At 37.9% G+C, this 18,811-nt stretch overlaps 2 protein-coding genes across 2 annotated transcripts; both read right to left on the bottom strand.

The window, feature by feature from the left end:
• Positions 1-209: 209 nt before the first annotated feature.
• On the bottom strand, positions 210-1,512 carry LOC101310629 (paired amphipathic helix protein Sin3-like 3-like). Its single transcript, XM_004304917.1, has 6 exons — positions 1,455-1,512; positions 1,318-1,327; positions 901-1,170; positions 673-801; positions 412-577; positions 210-323 (listed from the first exon to the last, which is right to left on the bottom strand). Exons 1-6 carry the CDS (start codon positions 1,510-1,512, stop codon positions 210-212), a joined length of 747 nt encoding a protein of 248 aa, XP_004304965.1.
• Positions 1,513-6,842: 5,330 nt separating this feature from the next.
• On the bottom strand, positions 6,843-18,257 carry LOC101310339 (ABC transporter B family member 15-like). The gene is made up of 8 exons (XM_004304916.1): positions 18,195-18,257; positions 12,880-13,128; positions 12,584-12,638; positions 12,280-12,458; positions 11,730-12,187; positions 11,098-11,638; positions 8,760-9,665; positions 6,843-8,553 (listed from the first exon to the last, which is right to left on the bottom strand). Exons 1-8 carry the CDS (start codon positions 18,255-18,257, stop codon positions 7,162-7,164), a joined length of 3,843 nt encoding a protein of 1,280 aa, XP_004304964.1. The 3' UTR covers positions 6,843-7,161.
• Positions 18,258-18,811: the final 554 nt, after the last annotated feature.

Raw genomic sequence — 18,811 nt, 5'->3', positions numbered from 1 at the left:
AATATGAAATTTTCGAGTTAGGGTTGTCCATCTGCAAGGGAGATTTGCTTAATCTTTTCAGTAAATTTTCCTTGGAGGTGGTCCCCGCACGACTTACTCTGGGTTTCAGGGTGAAATTCGGGGTGGGTCGTGTCAAATTAACTACTATATGAACATGAGCAGGAAGAGTTTATGAGGGCCAAAAAGAAGAGGACAATGACTGGGAGACATTAAACAATCAAATTTACCTCCACGTAAACCTCAGTTAACTTCTTGCGATTCTTCTTAACATTCAGTATGTTGAAGAATGACTTGCGTACTTGCTTATCATTTTGTAAATGATTCTGCAGGACACAGATATCCCGCATTAAAAGGTAAGTAATAAACTTTAGTATTAGTGAAAGAACAAAAGAATACCATACTAATAATCACCTCGATCATGTTTACAAGATTGGAAGTATCTTCGAATGGTTCCACTTCCTCATGATCAAGAGTCATCTCATAACCCTTAGGCAAAAAGGTATTAAACCCCAAAATCAACTTGGTATGCCCTTTAAACAATTCCTTTACTCTTGCAATGACTCCTGTCGTGTCGGTTCTGAAAGAGGGTAATATTAGCAGAGATATACAACTGCAGCTAAATCACCAAGCTATTTCTATTACAAAGGGGAAAGATTACGGGTCTAGTGCTACCTTTGATCCTTGAAATCCTTCATGACCTCAAGAAACATAACATACTTATTTCCTCTTTGGTCTTGAAACGTATCCTTCACTTCTTTAAACAAACCCTCTACTACGGCAATGACATCTGTCCTGTCAAATCTGAAAGAGAGATGGTAATGTATTAGCAAAGATAAATAACAGCAGCTAAAGCACCGAGATATCTTCTTACAAGGGAAAAGTTCACGGGTCTAGTGCTACCTTTGAGACTTGAAAATCTTCATGACATCCTCAAAAAACAGATAATAAAACATTTCTCTTATTATTTCATCTCGAAACGTCTCCTTCACTTCTTTGAGGAACGTAAGAGCATCATTCGTCGTCAATTTCTGTGAGGACGTATTATGATGATCAGAGGACAAAGATTTCTTAACAGCGCTTGTAAGGAGTACTCCTGTTGAAGCTACTAAGGCTACTCCAGCTACCACGCTGCCTACTCCTCTTCCAGCTTGTACTTGGGGTAGCCCATTTCTGTCGAAAATGTCAATATGTAAAGATATAATTATACAGAATACGCTGCAGACTACATGCTCTTGCTTATTAATTTGCTCAATACTAATCAGCTATAACAACACAAACATGTAGCATCGAGAAAAAAGAGAGGAAAACAACACAAACATGAGAAACTCTGAGAAGAAATAAAGGATTCAACCAAATTCTAGATTAACATTCTCTTTAGCTAAGCCCTAAACATTACAATAATCCCGTATCCGATTTCATCTCTCGTAAAACAAATCTGCTCAAAACAAATGTACCTATCAAACTTTTATCAAGGTCTCCTATTCGAGAGTCCACAATCGAAAATCTACTCATTTATGCCTAGTAGTGAGACAGGTGGGACTGGCCAGATTCCTTCTTCGCATAATTTGCTCATATCACTTGGTTTAAAAACAAAAACAACAAGTTTCTCAAGTGTTCAAAATTCTAGTACACATCCAACATCACACTTTGCTTAGTGCATATAATTATCATTCTTATGCGTTCACATTTTCTAACATGCCCTAATCTGATTTCCACTTCCACTTGAATCATTTTCTAGCAATTGCAGCAAGATTGATCGAGGATATCTAATAGCTACTCATTTTAGATACTCGATCTGTTTTCTTGAATCTTAGAGTAAGAGATCTCTTCTGATTTCAAACTAAGCGAAAGTATCAACAACCGTAAACAATAATACCCACTACAAGTATAGAATACTAGACACCAACACATTTACAAATGGAAAAGACTGTACAAACTCCAAACAAACATGGCAATTCGATCATGCATGCAGTTGGGAACTTACGAGGCCCTGGTCAAAGAAGAAAGGGGTTGTTTCATCCCTACAAATACAGAATCACAGATTAGTAAATTAGTTAGAGGAAAGGAGGAAGAAAAAGAACCCAGATCAGATGTTCAACAAGATCGACTTACTCCACAGATTATATTTTATTTTTATTGGTGGTTTTACTTAGGTGTTGGCAAAACCTTATATTTTCCCTTATATAGGTGCTGCTCATGTTCTCAACTAAAACCCTAAACTCTGATCAAGGTTGGGCCGGATCATTTCAAACATTCTAAAAAAAAAAAAGAATTCTTCTTCACTACAAAAAAAAAAAAAACTTATTAGCTAGAATTCCGCAATTAATTTAAGAAAGGGTACGGCTATTTCCACCCTACTAAATGCTCAATTCACCTCACGTCTTATTTTTTATCTTTAACGTTCTAATTCTGCCCTTACAATTTTGAGAAAATCTGGTTTTTATTTTCTTTCTTTTATTTTTTTCAATCTGATAAAATATAAAAATATATACAAATAGTCAAATATCTCATCTATATATTAGACGCAGACCTCCATTTTTCTCAAACCACATCCTATATATGTTCTCCTCGATCTATTTTTTGAGTTCCTTCTTTACGATTATATATGAAAGACTACATTTGAAGTCATAAATCAAATAAAAATAAGAACGAACAATCCAATCATACTGTCTAACCATCCTGTTAAAGATTGAAGTGATTCTCAAATCTGATTTAAAAGATATAAAGAAATTTTTTTTCCTATATAAAGATGCGGAGAATTGTTATTGTTTGGATTTTATAGATTTTAGTTTCATATTATATTTTCACAAAAATTATTGATTATGGGGTTAGTATTGAAATATTTAATTTAAAATTAAAATATAGGGTGAACAAAGTATTTGGTGGGATGACAATAGCTGCACCCTTTAAGAAAACAGCCTAACCTTCTATATCTCGTTTCAAATGTCAATTGTATACGGGCCGGGCATGGATCAAAACCAAACAGAGGCTAGATGTGAACAAAAAAATTAAAACATGGCTTGCTCAACCCGAAATGATCCCAGGGTACGCATAGCTAAAGAAATTGTTGTATTATATGTGTGTACATTTTCTCTGTTTACAATGTCTTGAAATCATATCCATTCCATTGCATAAACCTCAAAGTTACCTCGTGAAAGTAGTTCATTAAGCCCATGTATGATTATCAAAACTTCTCATAGGACAATACATAATCAAAGTACCCACGTGAATGCCAAAATTTCCCAATCAACAATCAATAAACCCCAAATTACAAAGACTAGTAACATCCAACTGATATGTAAAGTTGATAAAAAAGAGTTTTACCTTGGATTATCGAAGACAAGAAACCAGGAGTGGCGACAAAACCAGCAGTCTTCGTCTGCTGGACACAGAGAAAACGGAGACGTTAAACTAAACTCACGATGCTAGCAATTTTTCAGCTGGACACGTGTCGTGTTTTTATTGGTTGGGGACACCAAATCAGGCTGATGCAGATCTACTGTAATTTTTTGGCTTGAGTGCTTCTGGGTCGGTTAAAGTCAATAAGTCGTATATATATATATATATATATATATATATATAGGTCGGTTGATGTAGGTTTTGTGGCTTTGTGATCTGCTAGAGAGTTATCTGGTAGCTATTGACTGCTCAAAGTCTTCGGTAATTGTGAATCAGTTTTACATTTTGCAGCAGAGCTGGCTAAATGTGGACATGAACACAGTCTTTGTGTTTAACCATTTTGATTGGGAAAGGTTGATTCACTATATACAATCTCTATCATTACCAAAATCTTTTACTGATTCATATTTTCAGCAAATTGTTCAATATGAAAACAGTCTTTGTGTATTCTCATTTCGCTTATGAATCATGTACAAGTAAAATATGTCACTGCCTGCTTGTCCCAAATTTAGCAGAAGAGCAACAAGTTGCATTCAGTTTCAACTTTCAACAAATACACATTATCAGTTAAGGCCCTTCTTGAGAGGGATTCAAACTTAAATGATGCTTTAAACTTTTGCCTTCATGAATCCTCTTCTGTCTCCAAATGAGAAAGTTTCCGCATCAATTTCATCAACCTCAACGTCGTTCTTCCCATAACACCTGCCCTTGTTTGAAGGCTGCAGACGAGTTGGAAGTGGCATACTTGTGGCCGGGAAATCACCACTGATCCTTGCTTCTAACAAATAAATCTTGGCTTCGAAACAAACCCTTTGTCACTCAATCATTTTCCTGATCTCAACCATGATACCTTATCGCTCCAACTGAGGAGGCGAAACATTTGGCATGACATACTCTCCTGCCCCTCAATCCCTACTAGAATGTGCTGGAGTCCCCAACCCCATTGACCTAATCAACATCATCACTTGATCCACTGCTAGAGTTGGAAATGGCCCCTTCATTGTTCAAAAGACTATTCTGTGACAAGCAATATACACATAGTTAGCAGTTCCTAGTTAAAGTAAAATATCAGACATAACCTGTTCTGTTAAATAATACATTCATGTTTGCCTATCACTTATGTACTTGAGATGCTGAGCAAAATATATATGTCTATACTTTCCTTTTCATAGAAGCTTGATATTTCTTAATGGCAAAAAGAAAATAAGAAGGGTGCAGTTTTCAAGCAGTCAATTGAAAGTTCATTTGGCAAGTAGTCGATAAAGGACAACTTCCAGAATGGTGACATCAACAATATAATTGACTTGGATACATGATAGTTGATTTATATGGACTGCTATACTATGTAACTTAAAAATGCAGTTAAAAGACTTCAATGGAACCATTTTATTTATATGATGATGATGGTTGGTGGAAAAAAAAAAAAAAAAATACAGTTTTAATAATGTTAATGCTAATTGGTGCTATGAAAGAGCAGAATACAGAAAATCTGAGGAGTTAAGATAAATTAACAGATATATAAAGCACATAAACAGGATGAATTCCATAAGGAAGACCAGCTGTAATAGTGTTTTGGGGGTATGGAAGTGAGCAGAACCAAGACCTCCTGCTGGGCTGTACATGAAAAAAGCTCAAGTAAATGAAAAAAACTCTATCATGCACTGCTAAAGGAGCTAGCTTTTATGCAGCGGTAGGGTGGATCTCTTCCCTCAAAAAGACTGAAGAAAAAGAAGCTCAAATGTATATGGAATCAGTCTGGAGCTCTTCCTTCACTAGCAGTTAGTAATGCACTTAAAATAAAGGCTAGGAACAGATAATAATCCCTCAATGTACCTGAAATTCTGTGGTCAAGCGACTCTTTTCATGAATTGTTTTTGATCTTGTTGTGTAATGAAATCATATTCTTCTGGTGGGTCTTTTAAAGCATCAGGCTGATCTTTATATGGCAACACATATGATGTAGTCAAATCTTATGTATATTGCCTCCACTTAAATCAGATGACAAAACCATTGTTCTGTATCTAGACGCTAAGACAAATGCCATCTAGAATGTTATACGGTGAGTAGATTGGTTATTAATGAAGTGATTGTAATTGTGAACAGTACAAGAGCACAAACTTGAATCAGATATACCTTTATGGATTTCCCAATTTAGTCGTGAATAAAGCTTCCGAAGAACTTGTTTAGGTTCTGATTGAGTAAGATTTCTCCGCCAAGCACATATTGTACAGTCTAAACATGGAAAGGAAACATGTTCTCCTAAGTTTGATATCACAGCTTTGAATTAAGGGATGCCAACTTTATGAACCATCTCCCTAACAAAAAGACATTAAGCAGACTAAACAACAACACTTACCTTACACCCAAATCACACACTGTTCAAATATCCTTCATACACAATTAAGAGCAAAATATCCCAAGAGTCAAAACACAATGCAAAATAATTACCACCCAAAAATGGTTACTTCAAAAGTGAACAGAGACAAAAACGAGATCAATTCTTTGTACAGAAATGATACCCAGATTAGTACATGCATGGAATAAGAATTTAGCCCTGAAAATGTTGAAGATTAAGAATACCTGACACTCTGGCTGAGATTTATCACAACGGAAAGGCTCCGGTGGCCGGAGCAATGGGACAACGTCGTCGGGGAGTCAAAGGTGGTCGAAACCCCTCACCGATCAAAGCCCGAATCGAAATAAGTGAAGAAGGAAGAGAGAGCGGGAAGAGCTTGGGGTTGGAGATCATGGTCACAGCAGGGGCGGATCTACTTGAGTATGGGCCGAAGCCTAAACAAAAATCTATGATATATATCACTCTGTGCATGTTGCACCATTATCCTTGTTAGTTCAGTTGGCAAATGGCTTACTAAAGATTTTCATCTCCTATCCTGACCTGGTTCGATTCCAACTTTCACCAGCCTCCTTTTTCTTTGTTTTCTTTTGTCCCCATGGCCTGGGTTCGATAGCTGCTTTCCCCTTCCTCTTCTTACCGTGGGATCAAAACCCAGGACTGTGAGTGGTTTGCAGTTGGTATACTAACCACTAACCCATTATGCAAGCAACCACTTCACCGGCCTTGAGCAAGGAGACAATCAGCAAAGAGCTACATCCACCAGTCCACTCTAGACTAGAAATGCATAGTACTCACATAGACACATCATACAGCGACTCACCCTCATTCCTTTCCCATCATTTATACTAATATAACCTTCACCTAAACATAAACAAAGTGTAACGTACCCCATTGTGAACAAAACACAGAGGCAAAGCTAAGAATGTATGCTCGATCCCTCCAGCAGACAAGTGAAAGTCCTTATTGAGTGTTTTAATTCTTGTATATTTTATATTTAGACCAAAGCAGTAATCAGCTACAGTTGATATTGTATATTTTCACGGTAGCTAGTATTTAGACCAAAGCATGGTTCTAGCGATGTTCAGTTGATATAAGAATTATAATGGGATTCATATACTGATCGACATACATGCTCATCATTATTCTGGACACATTTATGCATGGAGCCAAAAGGACATAATCTTTAATCTTCCTCCCTTCAACAAAAGCAGACTGGGTGGGCAGTGATGCTGATGCAGCAGTTATGAAAAAACTTCAGTACTTCATCAAAGAAGCAAACTACGTACCGCTCATTCTTGTACGTACACAATATTTATGTATAAGAAAACACTACTACGTACAAGCTAGGAACCATAAAGCCATCAGATCCACGCACCCAGCGTCTTGATGAGGAAATGAAAAAGGGTTCATGACAATTTGGTAGACTCTGATGCGGATGGCGTCCTTTGGAGGCTGACCAGAGAGTAGTAAGAACCTTTAGGCCCTTTGGCCAAAAGAGACGAGTGAGTCCCTTTCTCCACTACCCTCCCTTTATCAAGCACAGTGATAAGATCACAGTGTTGTATGGTACTCAACCTGTGCGCCACCACCACACTAGTCCTCCCCACCATCACTCGCTCTAGCGCATCTTGCACAACCTTCTCCGACTGACTATCAAGCGCGCTGGTCGCCTCGTCTAGTAGTAACACCACCGGGTTCCGCAGTATAGCTCTAGCTATAGCAATGCGTTGCTTCTGTCCCCCAGAGAGTTGCACTCCTCGGTCTCCACATGAAGTGTCATATCCCTCCTTGAGGCTCGAGATGAATTCGTGAGCATTGGCTGCCTTTGCTGCTTCGATTATCTCCAACTCGTCGACCTTATCCGACACGCCATAGATGATGTTCTCTCTTATGGTACCTGAAAATAGCGTTGGCTCTTGGCTAACAAGTGCTATGTGTTTCCTCAATGACCTAAGGTGGTACGATTTCACATCTCGACCGTCAATGATCACTTCTCCTTTCAATGGATCATAAAACCTTTCGATTAATCCGATAATCGTCGACTTCCCAGACCCGCTTTGTCCCACTAAAGCAGTCGATTTCCCGGCTTCGATTTTGATCGAGAATCCTTTGAAGATCATCACATCAGGTCTAGCAGGGTATGCAAAATGCACGTTACGTAGTTCTATGTCACCTGTTATTCTTTTGGGCTGGCAACCTTCCGGGTCTTCGGGTTCTATATTGGTGTAACGGTCCAACACTGCAAATACAGAAGCAACAGCATCCGACCCTTTGGCAAGATCGGAAGTCATACTTCCAGCGTCGGCAATAACCCTGCCGGTGCTCACCAATATCATGAAAGTCTCAAACAGCTCTTTTGCTGTGACGTAGCCCTGAGTAATGAGCTTGCCTCCGTACCAAAAATCAAACGCCCAAGTGATACTAGTAAGGCTTTGAGAACAGCCGAGGCCAATCCCTGCATACCATGATTGTCGGATGCTCTCTTTACGTGGGCCTTCTTGGGCCTTTTCTAGCATTTTCAACAGGCGGTCCTGAGATGAGAAGGCAGTGATGGTTCTGAGGTTGGAGACTGCTTCTGCAGCTAGCTTGCTGCTTTCATCTTGAGCTTTGATGGCTTTCTTCGACATAGTTTTGAGCAGGACACGTCTGGTGTAGAAGCTCACAATGATAATGGGTTGCACTGCTATCATAACTATGGCAAGTCTCCATGCAATGACCAAACCCATTGTGCAGGCTACAGTCACAGCTGAGAAGGTTTGAACAAGTAGAGCCATCCTATCACCCACTAATGATCTTACCTGCAAGCCAATAATCAAAACAGTACACTTATTACTTTAGATATCCACTAACTCTAATGTGAGACTGTATGTTGAGTCATTTATCTCGAAAATTTTAAAACACACAATATACATAATACGTACCATGCACATAAGATATACGATTGATGTAGTCTTTTTACGTATTGTATTTAACTATATGAAAGTTGGTAACATAAGATACGTACCACATTGGCATCTTTGGCGAGTCTAGAGCAAATGGCACCACTAGAATTTTCATCTTGATCAAACCACCCAACTTCGAATGTAAGGATCTTGGAAAGCATCCTTTCTCTAACTCTCTTAGTCAAGTACTCTCCCATGTAGGCAAAGTTGTAATGCTGACAAATGTTAACCAGCAAAGAGAAAATAGCCAACCCTAGAAAGCAAAGTGAATAAATCCTCGTCTTCTCCTTGATCTCATCATGGTCTGTCAAAAAATAAACCGACACCATTGATCCCATAGCAAATGCATATGCTGGTTGAACTGCACCAAAAAGTATCGCACTGAAGCATCCCAAAAGCGCTTGCTTCCACTCCGGAAGGTTCAAAGCTATCAATCTTTTAAACGATGGGACAGGTAGCTTCTTCCGTTCTACGATCTCATCTTCCCCGGCAACCACTGATGAAGCTCGACCTTGCGCAAATGAGTTGGCTGAACTCGAACGACTAACCATGGACAACCTACGACTACTTGTGTTGTGAATGTCCATGTTTGATATAGACGACGAAGCGTAATGGCCTGCTTGCTCTTCTGGTTGCTTCTCTGTCTGTTGTAAGCGGATAAGTGAGGTATAGAGACCATTCTCACGTTGGAATAGCTCGTCGTGTGAGCCCATTTCCATGACCTGCCCATTTTGAACAACGGCAATGATGTCGGCGTTTCGGATGGTTGAGAGGCGGTGGGCGATGATGATCGTCGTTCGTCCCACCGCTGCTTTGTCAAGAGCTTCTTGAACTACACGCTCCGATTCCGAGTCCAATGCGCTCGTGGCTTCGTCTAGAAGAAGGATGCGTGGTTTCTTGATGATTGCTCGTGCTATAGCTATTCTTTGCTTCTGCCCTCCCGACATTTGAACACCTCTCTCGCCAACCTGCGCCAGTTTTAACGTTTTCTTAAGTACTTTTAAGGGTTTAGGGTTTGATACTAAACAAATGTAACAAAGATATGAGTAACTACTAATTAACATCAAGTGGTTTGACTGTTAGATGTTAAGGAGAGGAGTATTTCTAGCTGGAAGGGAGTCTTGGTTTGGTGCAGTTGTTTACCAATTGTCGCATGGTTTCATCAAGAAAAATGATATATTTATCACATGCATGTTGACAAGCATCTTATATTGGTGTTGAATATTAGAGGAAGTCTACAATGAATTAACGTATTACTACCTAATTTTTTTTTTATAGCAATAGAAATGGCACTTGACGTAAAGAAGTAGACCAGCTCCATATAGTACTAGATTAGCTTAAACACTATATGTTCTATCTAATTAGCTTATGTATTAGCTATAATTCGTATAAAAGAACGACGTACATGCGTAGGTATAGTTGTGTACTTGTGTTTATAAGAAGATTATCTGATTATAGATATATGCTACAAATTAAGAACTGATATATACTACCTAACTATGTATAAATTAAAGATTGTGAAATCCATACACCCCAAATTGAAATCCACACACAATTTTCTCTTTTTTGGTTAACATATTCACAAAAAGACAAAATTTAAATCACTGAAAGACAATATTTAAGTTAAGTTACAAAAAAAACGATGTGTGGATTCATATCCCTAAATTAAACGTTTTAATGCATCTCAAAGAATTCCTAAATAAGGAGCAAACATAAGCTTCACAGTTAAACTATGTAGTAAACTAATTGTTAATTAGAAGTAGTTAAACATCAGATTCCGACAGCTATATATATATATATATATATCCTATTTTTTATTTCTTTCTTACCAGCTTACGACATGCTTAATTTAGACTAATCATAGATTTAGAATCCATAACAATCGTGGTACATCGAATTTGAAGGCAAGGAATAATTAAAAAAAAAGGTGATACAGTAGATCATGGTCTCATGGTTTATAACTGGAAATAGTGATGCGCATGCATATTGGACTCTTCTGTTTATTGATCAAATGGTGGGGAACCATGTTAAATAATAAGTGGTTCTTTAGTTAATTAGTACTTGGTTAATTAGAGCCTTAATGTTGTCCTAATTAGTTTATTTAGCTAATGGTGTGTATGACAGCTGTCAGTCATATAGAGAAGCCTATAAATATCTTTTGGTTGTAATAGAATGCTATGCTAAGATCATTTTAGCTCTGTATCATTTTCGTGTGCTTGTTATTCTCTCTGCATTTTGCTTTCTTCTTCAACCTTCAAGCTCATTCAGGTTAGCCATGAATGCCATGTTATCAAACCAAATCATTCTAGTTTTGACGATATGCAAAGCAAAAATTTGTCGTTTGAGAGAAAGAGGGTTTGTAAAAGCATCAGCAAATTAAGGACAAGAAGAGAGAAATACCTGTGTATCATATCCCATAGGCAACTGAGATATGAAATTGTGAGCATTAGAAGCTTTACCAGCCTCAATAACCTCTTCCATGGTAGCATCTTCTTTCCCAAACAGTATGTTCTCTTTTATGCTGGTAGCAAACAGCGCAGGCTCTTGGCTCACCAGTCCCATCTGTGACCTCAACCACTTGAGCTGACACTTGTTTATGGCCACCCCATCTATGAGTATCTCTCCCCCAAGAGGATCATAAAATCTCTGCAACACTGAAATCACCGTCGATTTTCCAGAGCCACTACTACCTACCAATGCCAAGGTTTTCCCAGCTGGAACTGTTAAGTTGAAGTCTTGGAAGATAATGCTTTCTGGCCTTGAAGGGTAGGCGAATTCTACGTGCTTGAATTCAACTTCTCCTAAAACGTTCTCTAGTATTTCTCCTTCCATGTTGTCTGAATCGATCTTGGGGACTCTTCGAATCACCTCCATTATTCGTTCAGCGGCTGAACACGCTTCCGAGAAGTACTTCAAGTTTGATAAGCCTGCCCCCAATGCCCTGTATATTGAACACATATTTAGTACTCTTATTTCTTCTGCATCTTTAGAAATGAAATTAGTGATGTAGAAAAGAATATGCAAGTTCTTACAATCCACCAACAGCTATAGCCGCACCAACAGCGAAAACAGTGCCTCCCTTAGCGCCATGGTACATGACCATTCTGCTGCCATAGAAAGACATGAATGACCAAATCGCGAAAACAACACCGTTGCTACCAATGGCCAAGCCTTTTGCCAAACCCTGACTCAATCCCAACTTCACTGATCCTTCAAGAGCTGCGGAGAACTCAGTTATGGTCTTATTTTCTCCAACAAATGCATACACGGTTCTAATCGATGACAGTGTCTGTTCGGCTATTGTACCAGCCTTGTTGTATTCATCTCTTAACTTCCTAGCCAGTCCCATCAGAGTCCGTCCATATATCAAGCCCGGAATCACTAGAAGAAGCAAAAAGGGAAAACCAACAATGGCTAGCTTCCACAGCATTATGAATGCTGCGATATAGCTCCCAAGGAACATAGAGCAGTTCATTACAAAGTTTGGCACCTGGAGGTGGCAATTCATCAATTAGTTAGAGCTAGAGCATTGAAAAACAAGTCACATTTCCTACTGAAAATGATGGTAATTAAAGATTAAACCTTTTCACTAAGAACGTCTTGAATCACGAGGCTATCACTAGAGACGCTCGTGATAACCTCTGAAGTGCTTGTGACATGCAAATCAAAGTAGCCCACATCTTGCCTTAACACTGCTTTCAAATATCTCACTCTCATTCTGGCTGCTTGTCTCTCACCGGTTCTTGTCCAACAATATCCCTCTACAAAAAATGATTAATTTAGTTTAAAAAATCTATTTAATCTTGATAATATTGATTGATTTTTCATTCTTGCACCACAGAAAGGGGTAATCTTTTTGGTGAAATTAGAAGTAAAAAGAACCCACCAAGGAAACAACAAACAAATGACGCAGAAGCCAAGTACAATAGCGCCACTGCATTCTGTCCACCACAACATCAAAACCCAAAGTTAAATATTTGTGCTCATTGCCTTGAACTGAACCCTTAACCCCAAATATTTTAACAGCGAAAAATAAATTATAAAAAAAAAAAAAAAAAAGAAAGAGAGAGAGAAGAAGAAGAAGATGAAGGAGAAGGTAACTCCACAGATTAACAACAAAAGCTATAGATACATGTGTGTCATACTCATCAAAACCATAACAGCAACACATCGATCATATACCTTATTGATGTTATGCGTGAAAGCATCTTGAGCGTTGGACGAGGAGCCGCCGACGTTGTTCATCAAGCGGCTAGTGATCAACAAGACCAGAGGGGTTGTGCAGCCGTCGCCGATGCTTCCGAACAAACCCAAAGCCATCAGAAGTTTATCAGCACCATCAGCGTGCATGAAAACTGAGCTTATAGAAGAGCCACCTTTCTTCTTACTCTCCATTTTCTCTCCCATATTTTCCTCCCCTCTTTCTTCTCCCTCAGCAACGTACGTACCCAACAATAGTACTCAGATTCTCTCTCAGACCGACCGACGTATAAGCTATTTAGTTGTTATGCCAGAGCTCTGGCCTTAACTGACGAAGTGAGAAAGAGAGAAGGGCCATGTATATATAGGTGTGCCAGAGTCTACTGTTGGCATTGCATTTGGACAGGTCTATTACTTTAAGATAAATCTGGATGAAGATTGTTAAACAATGAACATCTGATGGAGAGAAACAAAATTCTAGGGTTGACTAAAAAAAAAGGAAGAATTCTTTGCAAATAAGCGTCATTAGTGACGATGAGCTGAGGTGCGGGACCTGTATCAGGTTAACTAAAACTCCCCCAGCTATAACTGATTAGTGAATAGAATTAATAATTTTAAGCATCTGTTGCTTATTTTGTTAAAAAAAAGTGATTGAAAATAATAAAAGGGACGCAATACACGGACTAGGGTCATGACTCCAATGCTTTCTTGTTTTGGTAGAATTTGGAGTTGGCATGCGACTTTGAACTACAGAGTTGTTGTATAGTACTTACTCGAAGGAGGTTATGCAATATTGCAACTAATTTGATATGTTGGAGTTTTCAATTGCTACAAATGAAAGATGATCCATGTGTGTATAATTTAGGGTGGAAATATGGAACAACTTGTAAGGATCTTTTCACAACACGATATATAGTTATGTGATTCCGCATAAATGTGATTGTATTTGTAAGCAAATCTAATTTTTTTTTTGAGATAAACAGAATTAGTTACATTACAGTGGTCAATTTTCTTATAAGAAGTGAGTAAGCATCAACGGTTAATCGGTTATGTGATCGATCAAGTGTTGCATACCACCACTGATTTGTACATACTAAAATTAAGTAGATTAGAAGTGTTCAACAAGATGCTTGTGTAGTATATACTTCTTTTTAAATTGGGTGAAGACCCTTTTAATCTGAGAATCGTGACTCGTGACATGTTTAACGACAATGTTATTATCGTGATCAATATCACATAATTCCACTTATTAGTTTAGATGAACTACTCACAAATCATTGTCAATTTAAGCTACGTACACTACAAAGACTTTGGGCTACATAATATTAATTTTTGATATATATAGAGATAGAGAGAGCAAAGTGTATGATGTAAAACACTCACTATATATATTCCAAATAGCTAGATACACAGTACTAAGCTTCCATTATTAGCAAGTATATGATGTAAAATACTCACTATATTCCAAATGTTTATTCGCATATTTCTCATACTCCCTGCGTGGGTCGACGATGACAAAAAAACAAAGTCAACTAATGATGCATTGATGCGCATATATAACAGATTCAGTTAATTAAGCCATGTTCTTAAAATTACTACAATGTAGAACTATATATTAGCCTGCTAGCTAGCTTCTGCTTAAAGTAAGACTAATTTTCCAAACTAGCTAGTTGTCTGTAGCGAGAAAAATATTAAACATTAAGACTAATTTGTCTGAATCTTTTAGCTAATTAAGCCAGCTTTCGATTCTCAATCCATTTAACAAAAATGAAAGAATCCGTTTCCCCCTTTTAAACTCGAAAATGAAAGAACAACATGCAACACGTTGATGACGTGTCGCTTTCTCTTGAGCTCGGGTTACACGTGAACCAATCGTTTTTCCTTTTGATTTGTATTCTATTTGCAAACCCTAGTTTTTATTTATTGATTTGGGTTCTTTGTTAATTAGAAAACCCTGATTAATTAAGCATACATTTCCTAATAAGAATTGTATATATAAATACATGAAATATAGATGGCTTTTATTATACCTCCTGATTCAAACATAAATGTTTACCAAATCCTCAATTCGAGGCTGAATTTATATCAGAAAACAACTGATCGAATTTATAACTCTGGAAATTGTGTTTAATTTGAATATATGTATATGACCAAGACCACAGAATTTTGTCATGTGTTCGTTGTACAGAAGGGGGTACGTTGCCCTAGTCCCCAGATCGGTCTCTGTAATTCAGAACTGCATTTTCTTCCCGATCATCAAAAATCTTAGAAGGAAGTTGATTCGTGGCACTCAGATTTCAAGAACATGCAAGCAGTAACCAGACAGTGACACGTTTGTTATCGATCGTACATTGGATTCTGCAATACGCATATATGCAGGGGTGATCTTTCACTTTATCTTGGAGCATGATCGAAGGCTTATATGCAGCAGCACTGCAGCAGCAGGTCTTTAGTTTCGTTCCAGACCTCAATTAGAGGCTGAGAGGATTACAAGGGAAACGAAATGACGTACTTGCATACGATTTCTACACAACTGACTGTTTATAGAATATTACGGAGAATGACTCTCGTTTTCTATATACATCATTTTCCGTAACAATCACAAGCCGTATGTACACTAATGTACGTCACAAGTTAAACTAATACTAACTTATATATTTTTCTAGATATATATGTATGCACGTAAGTTTCATATATACATTTATACCAAAATCAGCTCACATGTAAGGACAGCTTTAGGTACGTACTCAGTTTAATTAAATAAACACAGTCTCGTAATACATTCTTTTGTATAGTCCGGTTCCATAATCTTTACGTAAAACGTTTGACATAAATGAGGATTTCTCCTTATCATGTTACAGACGCAGTAATATGAGGTGGTTTTTTTTTTTCTATAACTTAATACCATCAGCATGTGTGGCTGGCTTAATCTGTAGGTGTGGGCAATGGTATGAATTATTTAGTAAATCAGACGTATTAATAATTAATAATAATGCGTAGCAATATTAAGTTTATTTAGACAAAATAAGTTGTTTGATATATGTTCTTGCTGGCTGCTGCTTTCTGATTTTGATCCTAGACATAGCATGCATGCTTGAAAGGATTACACAGTAGCATCCTAATCAGGCCCCCAACTGTCCTGCTGGCCATGGCAGACAGTTGAGCCAACTTACCTTATTTCTGATGATCAGCTTTGAGAATTTGAAAAGCAAGCAAAGCTATATGCATGTCATGGAAATATTGGCACAGATAGATACATAACAGACACTCTTCACTTGCTAGCTTTACATTTATCACCTTTCAGTTTAGTGCCTGATTACTCCATAACCCTAGAACACTCTGCACCTTAATATATGAAGTCTGTTAATTAAGTCGTATTCCACTGTTCCAGTACCAACTTGGTTGATCGATCTTCTACTAGTTAGCTCCATACAACTTGTGAGTAGCCACGCATATTTTTTTCTTGAAAATTAGGGATGTTTCATCATGAAAATAGCGACTGATCATGTACTTGGACGGATGAGAAAACACATCTTTTGAAATTAATTAGTGGGCTGCGAATGGGATTGATGCTGTCATGTCATTTCAATATAGTTCCATTTCCATACTTCTCATTCAATGATTATAGCTAGCTAAATCTTTGCTCATAGCAAGTGTAGTTCTATATCTGGAAACCATAGGGAACTATACAATTAGAATCCTTTACCTAATTACTTCTGTACATGGGAACGTACTGTGACATATCGTGCATGTCACTTTGATTCTCTGCACAAAAGGAATAATACTCTCATAACTTCTGGCTAACATTAACGGAAATGACGAAGAATAGAGAACTAAAGTAGTACCGTATCACATTCATGGCCATTTGAAATCAGATTCTCAATGATAACAAAGAAAATAATGTATGTAGTACTAATAAAAGTTCTGACTGCAATGGCAGACGCAAGTTCTAAATTTGCTCATATAATTATCTATGGTTTCATACATCCGAATGAAGACATTTTTCTTCAAACTTTACCATCCAGATTATTAACAAGATCGAAGAAGCTGTATTGGTAAGTATGACAGTGATTTACACATTTAAAAGTTGGTATAATCCTCAATTGTGGAATCGAATTTAAGCATCATTGCGTGAGAAAACGGATTACGTGAAAATCGATCGGTGCTAAATAATGCAAATGAAGCATTCTTGCCCAAGTAATTTCAAACTACCAAATATATTCTTGCCGGCCATCACGTACAACATACGTATATCCTTTATTAGTTGTCGTGAGACTTTCTCAATCATAGTTATGGATGCGCATGTAGTTAGCCAATTGAGACAGTAGTGGTAATCTACTAGCTAGTTCCAACTTCATAAGTTGTGCTTGTGCAATCTGCAGTGGCACATATCATATATGGATATCGATATATGTTATTGGAGTATTGGGTAGTGTTGATTGTTGAATGCTTGTGGCTGTGTTCCTCATCAGTCATGCTAAGCAACAATGACAGCACGATCATATAATCAGGGGACACACTCCAATGCATTTCATCAGCAGCTCCATCGCCCTTGTGGATCGATATTTTGGTCTAATGATTTTTCTGCTGGACGATTTAGACCCTTGCTTGGAGTATTGGAGCTAGCAATGCTTGTGGGATAATTGTTAGAGGGTTAGGGTTTTAGGATTTTCCCTAGTTATATGCATGCATGGCTGCTCCGAGCTAGCTAATCAGAAAAGATGATTACATACATATTCAGATCTGGGCGCCAGTCATAGTGTTTACTGAAAGTTCTCACTTACAAGGGTTTTCTGATGCAACCCAAATAGGGTAACAATATAATGGAGCACAGTATATAGGCTCTCCAGTCTCCACCGTTGCTTTTTACCTTTCTTGTTCACATATCCCAAACTGGAAACAGAAGCTCCATCACTCTATTTATATATAGAACAAGCTTTTTAATCATTGTATATGGGAAAGGCTAGGTTTCCATTGTCATCCAACCACCTCCACCAATACTCGATAAGCACCTTTCCAAATTTAGTAACAATATATCGCCGCTCGATCGATCTCTCTTAACTGTTTATGGTCCTCGATATCGATCTCTCTTAACTGATGTATAGGCGTCCCTTACCCTACAAGGCTCTCGTATATTGGTTAGGCATAAGGCAAGTGTATGAAGGTTGAAGACTTGAAGTACAATTAACACAGTGGAAAATAATACAGCAGAAACAAAATTCGATTCATAATATCCAGTGAATCAGTACGTATATATGTTCCCTATAGTTAGCTCCCGGAAGTGAAATAGTACGTACCACTCGATCAGTAATGGAGGTCCTCCCCATCATGGGAGTTGGAATATGCAACTGAAGCTCCATAATTAATGATTTAGACATTGTCATTGGAGCTTACATTAGGAAAGTAAAAGACTAGACGTCTGAGCTTTGTTCACAACCAGTGAATTCTGAACTTTTCAAACTAGCTTATACCATCCATTCCTTTGCCACTGTCAGAACAGTACTTTTCATAGTGGAATCTGAAGAGTCTGAAGTTGATGGTCCATTGTCTTTTGGCCGTATATGTCTATTGGGATCCTGCTATAACCAACTTTAAATTGAGGCATTCTATAGTGCTAGCTAGCTCCTGCGCGCAGAGTTTCAAATCTGTTCCTAATTAATCACTCTTTTAAGTGAACGTTTTGCATCGAGTGCTGCCTCAATTCAGAGGTGGTAGTCTAGATAGTCTCAAATATAGATGCATGGAGTGGTAGATTATGTGGTTCTTAATTAGATCAATGAAGCAAATCTTTAGGAGCAGCTGATTAGCTGACACTATATTTTGGCATATAAAGCAGATTATATATGCCAAAATATGTTCAAAGTCAGTTCAGACTGAATGAAGGTAAAAAGTATCCGCAGATCAACTAGCTATT

This window comes from Fragaria vesca, linkage group LG6 (assembly GCF_000184155.1).
Source record: "Fragaria vesca subsp. vesca linkage group LG6, FraVesHawaii_1.0, whole genome shotgun sequence".
Lineage (NCBI taxonomy): Eukaryota > Viridiplantae > Streptophyta > Magnoliopsida > Rosales > Rosaceae > Fragaria > Fragaria vesca.
Note: the sequence above shows the minus strand (reverse complement) of the source record. Positions and strands in the feature narration are given on the sequence as shown.